This window comes from Coptis chinensis, chromosome 1, assembly GCF_015680905.1.
Source record: "Coptis chinensis isolate HL-2020 chromosome 1, ASM1568090v1, whole genome shotgun sequence".
Classification (NCBI taxonomy): Eukaryota; Viridiplantae; Streptophyta; class Magnoliopsida; order Ranunculales; family Ranunculaceae; genus Coptis; species Coptis chinensis.
In genome coordinates this window covers 55,143,740-55,151,692 of record NC_141456.1, presented here as the reverse complement: position 1 = coordinate 55,151,692, position 7,953 = coordinate 55,143,740, and the positions used below count along the sequence as shown (strand labels likewise).

Here is a 7,953-nt window from a genome sequence, read left to right as displayed (position 1 = left end):
GAGAACATCATACACCGCAGACTATCATACCGAGACTCCTGCCAAAGTGGTTGTTGCTGAAAATGATAGATGTGATATGCTGGATCTCCTTTGTCGTCGTACCTCTTGAACCTCGGCTAAGCTAACCGTTTTGGGACCTCCGAAGCCCATATGTCATCTGCTAATGGGTTGCAATTCAACCCAGCCACCACCTGACTGGCTGCTCCTCTGTGCTCCTTCGCCTGCCGCTGGTTCACCTCCCTATCATTGTCTATCATTTCTTGAACTTGCTCCATTGTCAAGCCAGCTACCGGGTTTTCCAGAAGATTTGGCCCGAGCTCCGCATCTTCAGATCCCTCGTCTTCAGACCCCTCACTTACTTCTTCCCCGGCCTCTTCCTCCGCCTTCTCTTTCTCTCTTCTCAGCTCATCGTTCTCCTCTCTCAGCCTTTCAATCTCTTCTCGCATCAGTTGTGTTTCTTCCGCTGCTCACCCCTCTTCTCATTCTTCCCCCTCATCAACCACCGCCTCCGGCGTCGGCTCCTGAACCACTAGCCTCTTTGGCCTACCCACGGCTCTCTTTGGTGCCATTTCTAACTTGCTTTTATCTCTCCCAATAGACGGTGCCAAATGTATGAACCCTAAATATCTCAATCAAACAATCTCTTTTTTTCTCCTCTTTATTCTCTCCTCTCTTCACCTAGCGGCCTCCTTTTTCTCTCCTCATCCCCTTCTTTTTATAAGACCCTTCCAAATTAGGACCGTCCATTTGTCTTATTATCCCATGGCTCTCCCTCTGACCGTACGCATGCCACGTCCGTGGTCTAGGGTTCTGCAGTCTCGATTCCCTACTCTTCCATTTTCTTTGCTATGTTGCATCATATCCCTTGCACCGCTGACTTAGTCCAATCTTCCCACATTGTGTCACTACAATGGTGCTACGTGTGGCATATGGATATGTGTCACCTAGAGGGAGGGAATATTACTTATTTAGGATAATCTTCCGATTGATAACCTACCAAATCGATTACTAGGGCCTAAAGGCAATGCGCTCCTTGAATGAGTAGCCACTGATTAATGCTTATCTGCACAAGCAGGAGCATTGATGCCTACATCAACATGACAGAATGACACTAGCCTTGCTGGTAACAACTTCTAGTTATACTTAATTATTATCCTTTTTTTATGACTAGTTTCTAAAGTAGGAATCATCGTTAGATTAGTATCAATAATAAGTTATTTAGGAAGTCTCCTAACTGGGTTCTAAATAGATTTAGTAGTTGTTTTCCTATTTAAAAGGCTACTTGTCAAGAGTTTAATTACATAACATTTAGTCTTGAAAGACTTGTTATTCCAGGTTAAACCCTAGAATTAGGTGTTTGTTTCTTAAAATTTATGGTATTTATTATTGTTGAAGTTTTTACCAACAAAATACATCATGTGTCACTTATCAAAAGCTATGAATATTGTAGTTTACCTATTGCACCGGTGTCCACTGGGTATGATACTGGTACTGGTACAAGACACGCTTTGGATACTACTCAAACGTAACGCCACATATCCTCACATAGCTATTAATAATACAAGGTTGGAGAATGGGAGAAGACACAAACAAAGATGGAACAGAAGAAAAAGAGAAAGATATAGAGGAATGTGTACCTACTTTGTTGCTAATTAATAATCACACCACCACTTTATGTTCAGAATCATATCCATTTGTCTTCATACTACTATTAGTACTGTAAATGGGTGGATAAGGTCTTGAGGGTAAAACTGGGCTTGATGACTAACAATAGTGCTGTCTTTAGGGGGCTGAAATGCCAAACACACGTAGGAAAACTTAAAAAGGAAAAACACTAGGAAACCTTGAGAAATTTGTTCAAGATATATGGACTATTTAAACTTGTATCACATGACTTTAGAACTTTAGGACGGTTTGGGAACAACTTTTGTGTTCCCAACCAAAACCAAATCAAGGGTCCCTAAAACCCTAACATCTGTGTGACTATGCGTGCTACTCCATCTGGCGCCCTGTGGCATGCCACAACTTTTCATGGTAGTGACCAAGTTAAATGGAGTTGATAGTTCTAATGAGGGCTTCTTCAGTGCACATGATGTGTGGCTACACACGATTCCTGACCACATATTTTTCAACCCGTAACCGGTAGTCGAAGTGCCCACCTAGGGGTAGCGTTGGCATTTTATATATTTCCCTTCGTCCCCAATTTATCGTATTCTTCTCAATTAGATTGTGCGCCCAAATCTTCACCCCTTTCACCTCTTCTTAAATTCATGGTCAATCATTTACTTTTTTCACTCTCTAAAGTTTACAACAAAGAAGTAGAGCAAAAAAGAGTGACAACAACTAACAACACTACACGGCTTGAATACGTTCGAACATTGAGGTTAGTTTATCATCTAATCACTGAAGTCGATTTAATCTTTCCTCTTCTCTTTAAGGTACATTAGAATTTTTCATATTTAGGTCATTTGTACTAAATATTTTTTTTCTTTATTTAAGTAGGCGCTCTTATGACGAATCAAATAAGGCTCGATGACGAAGAGTTTCTTAGAAGTCTATGTTTTGAAAGTTTTGCGTATGATGAAAGTGATTTTGTGGATGTGGAATCAACTGTTTCCCTGATGGAGAATGAAAATATTGATAGTAGTGATAGTGATGCTGAAGAGTCTGATACATATAGGGCTTATAGAGAAGACAAAACAACATTTTTATCTATACAGTTCAAGTCCTTGGACGAGGCTTACACTATTTATAATGAGTATGCCAAATCAGTCTGCTTCGGTGTTTATAAGGATGTTTATAGAATTTATCCAAATGGAGTTGCTATTAAGCGGAGATTTATGTGTTCAGCTGAAGGTGAACGACATGTAGATAAACTCCAATCGATGACACCCAAAAGAACACCCAGATAGGTCACTAGGTTCAATTGTAAAGCCCGCATTGTTTTTGTTTTTGATTCTCAAGAAAAGTTGTGGACTATGAAAGAGTTTATTGGGGAACACACACATCCACTTGTACCACATCTGAGTTCAATGTTTCTTCGGTCACATAGAAATGTGAGTCGAGAAGCGTTGGAATTTGCTACGTGCCTAAATGAAGTCGGTGTTTGTAAATGCCAAGTGATGGGTCACTTTGCACATATAGCTGGAGGTTTTCTTAATGTTGGTTTTACAAAAAAGGACTTGTATAAGAAAATGGGAAAAAAAAGGAGAAGTCACTGTATTGATGGCGACGCCAACACACTGCTTGCCAACTTGGAGGACAGGGTGAAGTTAGATCCTTTATTTCATTATAACTATGAGTTAAATGCGAGTGGACAATTGGCTGGCCTATTTTGGGTGGATTATTGTAGCTTTGGTGATGTGTTGTTGTTTGATTCAATGTATAGGAGCAATCAGTACCAGATGTCGATCGTTGTGTTTGCTGGAATTAACAACCACCTATGGACTATAGTTTTTGGTTTTATTTTGATCATAAGTGAGTGCGACGATGCTTATAAGTGGGCATTGAAATCATTTATTGATGCAATGTGTGGTGAACACCCTAAATCAGTCATTACTGATGGTGACCTAGCGATTCGTAAAGCTTTGAAATCTATTCTTCCAGATTCAAACACCGGCTGTGCTCTTGGCACATATTGAAAAATTGCATCACCAATGTCAAAATACCTGGATTTGGAATAGAGTTCAGCTCTATTATGTTTATGAAACGTTCTCAGTGAGAGTTCGAAGAAAGGTGGAGACAGCTAGTGGAAAAATACGAAGTTAGTCATAACACATGGGTGATGAAGGTACAGAAAAAACGGGTGAGGTGGGCAGAAGTATCTTCATTCGGCTCCTTTATGGAAGATGGATGGATTCCCAGATTTTAGTCGTAAACGCAATAAAATAAATAAAGTAAAAGAAAAAAATTAGATCCATAACATCTATGTCGACTTTTCTCATGCTGAATGCACCCAACCAACTCAAGGTTTTAGATGATCCTTCTAGAAGAGTGGAATTTTTAAAAATCCTTCTAGTTACTTCGTTCTTTATTTCTACTTGCGCGCGAATCTTGAGGAAAATAATTGTGTTTCCGCCGAGCTAAAACAATATATCGATGGCTTTAGTAAACCAAAGCCATCATTTAAGTTTAATAGCTATTCCACTTCAATCTCCCCTCTAAAAAAAAAATTGAAGATCTAGTTATGATTAGAAAAATACTTTTGTATCTCCCTCCATGGATTCTTTACTCATACTCATTCAATTGGAAGTCTTTATCCAACTCAAAAAATTATGCTTCAAGAATTCCATAATCCAATTTTTTTCAATTTATAATTGAACCTTGGATATAAATCACGAGAATGTATATTCTTCCTCAAATTGTTTATTGAGAGGTAAAGGATTAAATCCTTTCCAAGAAATAAAGCTTTTAATCAGAATATGAATAAAACCGAAAGACCCCTTAACTATTTAAGTTGTTAATAGAACGAATCACACTTTTACCACTAAACTATACCCACTACAATGTAATTATTGTATATGAGTGGGTCATTTGTCGAACAAGAGCATCATATGTAATCAAGATAGGATTGGAACAAAATAATGAAATTCAAATGTTGACGCGTTTTGCAGGGGATAGGCAAATGAAAGCCTATTGAAATAACGAGTTCTATCTTGCTTGGGTGAGTTGTTTAGTGACAGGTGCAGCCCGAAAGAACCATTGAAGTCAGAACATAAAAAAAATTTGTGGTTGTTGATTCAATGTATTTTTGTTTTCAAAATCAGATAAATTATTTCATGTATGATTTATTGTAACAAAACAATAAACGGCCCAGCTAGGTACTGACCAGGCCGGGGAATAAAAGAAGCTTTCATACGAAATCAAAGAGGTATTCTTTACCTTCATTTATTTTTACTTTTTTTTTTCTATCTTCTATTGTGGGTATCTAAATGTAATTCGAATTAAATTGCTGAAAAACGGATAAAATTTGTATCTGTATCTATAGAATAAAGAAAGACTTTTTCTTTACTTCATGTATAACGTAACATAGTAATTATCCTTTGTTCAATTGAGAGAGATGGCTGAGTGGACTAAAGCGTTGGATTGCTAATCCGTTAATGAAGTTATTCGTATCTAAGGGTTCAATCCCTCTCTTTCCGTTTCATCTGATGACTTGATATTTTATTTTAAATTCTAAAGAAATCTCGAGAACTTTATTTTATCTTTATCGTAGTTAAATATCCATAATAGATAAAATAATAAGAAAATTCAGAAATCAAGCAACGAAAAATCCCTTAGTTTTTTATTCCTCACATCCGTGATTACGCCCCGTATCATTAGATAGGAATCCAAGATGAAGAGAGAAACAAAGAATATCACCACTGTAAACGAAGAGTTTGAGAGTAAGCATTACAAAATCTCCAAGATAAGATCATTTTTGGTAAAAAAGGGAATAGATTATCCATTTTTTATACCGCATATTCTATTTTTACACCAAACCAAGAAATGAAAAAAAAAGAGGTTTCTAGAAAAGAAAGGAATTTTCAGAAATTGTAAAAAGACTCTTTCGGTATGAAAATTATCTTTCATAGCACAATGAGTTATTGTGGGGACCCTATATAGGGTCCTTGTTCACTGGAAGTAGAAGGTCGAATGAGGAAATGGGGTGATCCGTGACGCCGCTATCCAAGAATTTCCTTGTTTAAATTGATGTAAGACTTGTCCGATCTTATCAATTTATTGTTAGAATCTTTTTTTTTTATAAATCATAAATGTTTGTAAGACAGTATTAAAGATCTCATCGAAAACTTACAACAGCTTGCTAAACAAAGGCTAAAAGAAAAAAGAACAGAGGTATGACTGGCATAACATCTATGATTGGATTGAAAAAAGAGTAATGATAAAAATGATTTTACGTATTCTAACTATCTATGCGTAAACACAAATAATCAATTTACGTAAATACGTGTTTATATCAATATTCCTACTCTCAATAACGAAGTAATATAAGAGAGTCAGGATTCGTTCCACTCTTAAACCCTCAAGACGTAAATTAGAATTCAACTACTCGACACAAAGAACAATGTGAGAGTAATGTGTGATGTGAATTTTTTAATATCATTATACTATCATTTCCCAAGCAAATCAAACAAGACATGGTATAAAGGGTTGAACTTTGCTTGTTCGAATTTAAAAGGAAACTACTCATGTAAGAATTGATTTAAACTAATAGTGACAAATACTAAATCAATGAATTGCAATAGATGTTTAATGGAAAATGAAGCTAGATTATAAAAAACAACTAACTTTATTAATCTAATGAAAAGTAACAATGATTCAATAATCTATATTAAAACAAGGTATGAAAACTAATTAATTAATGGGATAAAACTCAAAACTAGATCTAGATCTATCTTTTTCTAACCCTAACTCCATTAACATTAGCTTCCTAACCTAACTTATTTTCTAACCTAACTATCTACCCTTAACAAAGAGCTAAGTTTTTGTTTTTATATGTTCAGATCCAAAAATCATGCATGGGCTTGGAGCCACGTTTTGAGCCAGAGAATCAGGCCCAAAACCCAATACTTTCAGTCCAAAAAGGCCTCTTCAGCTGCAGTTGACTTCGACAGACTTTTTGTCCACTTTTGCTCCTCTGATTGGGCCAAGGCTTAGACCATTGGAAAGCTCTTTCTGAGCCGGTCGTTTTGACGTAAGGTAGGCCCAATTCCGAGGTCTGAGTTCAAAGATATGGTCTTCGGAACTTCTGTTGACTTTGTGCACTGTTTCTGCCCGCGTGGACTTTGACTTTTCATCTTTTGACCGGGCTTTATAGAGGCTTTGTCTTCTTGGAAATTGGCCTTTAATCATAGAACTCCTTAGCAACTGACCTTTGTTCCTTTATCTCGCTAAAGTGGCACATTTCTGCACATAATGGACTTTGAAGACTGAAATGCATAAAAACACGTGAATCAATTAACTCTTACTTATTATTCACATAATTGGTCTAAAAGTACGATTGTTAAGGGGTTAAAACTACAGTTTTGGGCTCTTATCAAACCACCCCCAAACAGCATTTTGCTTGTCCTCAAGCAAATATGAGAAATTAGAATAAGTGACCAAAAATGGAGCTCTAACTACTCTCGTTTCACTGAGTGCAATTGCATTGACCATATGCAACAAGGCCTTAAACCACTAGAAATTCCCTAGTGGACGAGTTATAGCCTCATGAGAGTTTTCTAGTGAAGGTACTCACAAACTTCATCTACACTACAACGACTAAGAAATAAAACTATTGTTTCCTCATTCATGTCTCAACTATCTATACATCTCACTAGCAATTGAATAAGAATAACCAAGTCAAAAACCTAAACTAATATATGCATAATAATCAATCATCTATGATACAAATATATATACTATGAGTAATACTATGAAATGCCTAGCGTGGTTCGTTTTTCTGAAAACTCGAATAAGCGTCCTTAAGTAGGTCCTTACATAAATGTCAAGACAAAACCACTCTGATATTTCCGCTCAAGTTTCGCTACTCCAGTGTGCAGTGGGCACACTTTACCTTACAATCTCAATGACAAACAAGGAAGCCGGAGTCGATCAAACACATCTGCCACTTACTATCACACTAACCTATTCCTAATTAAGCTAGAGGTCTTTATTAGGTGTTGCGGGGATTAGGAGATGGTTTAAGAAGGAAGGAAATGGATATTCAAAAGGACAAGTCTGAGAGAATAGAGTTTTCATATTATGTAACTTAGAGAAAACCTTGTTATTTTCTTTTGCTTCTATACTTTGTTTCCATCCTTAGCCATATTTTTCTTTTTCTTTTCTTTGGCTTTTGATTCCCTTTTATTCTATTTTTGGAGTTTTTATTTATTTTTATTTTTTTCTTTTCCTTGGATGGAAACTTCTTTTCTTTTTTTGAAGCAACTAACTAATTTTTGTTTACACAAGTTT

At 36.5% G+C, this 7,953-nt stretch overlaps 1 protein-coding gene across 1 annotated transcript; it reads left to right on the top strand.

Annotated features, from left to right (window-relative positions):
- Positions 1–3,122: 3,122 nt before the first annotated feature.
- On the top strand, positions 3,123–3,641 carry LOC147524602 (protein FAR1-RELATED SEQUENCE 5-like). The gene has a single exon (XM_086575426.1). The coding sequence runs from the start codon at positions 3,123–3,125 to the stop codon at positions 3,639–3,641; it is 519 nt and encodes a 172-aa protein (XP_086431552.1).
- The last annotated feature ends 4,312 nt before the right edge of the window (positions 3,642–7,953 follow it).

What these genes read in the sequence shown, in the direction of transcription:
- LOC147524602 (XM_086575426.1), top strand. Translation starts at nt 3,123, where the DNA reads ATGGGTCACTTTGCACATATAGCTGGAGGTTTTCTTAATGTTGGTTTT.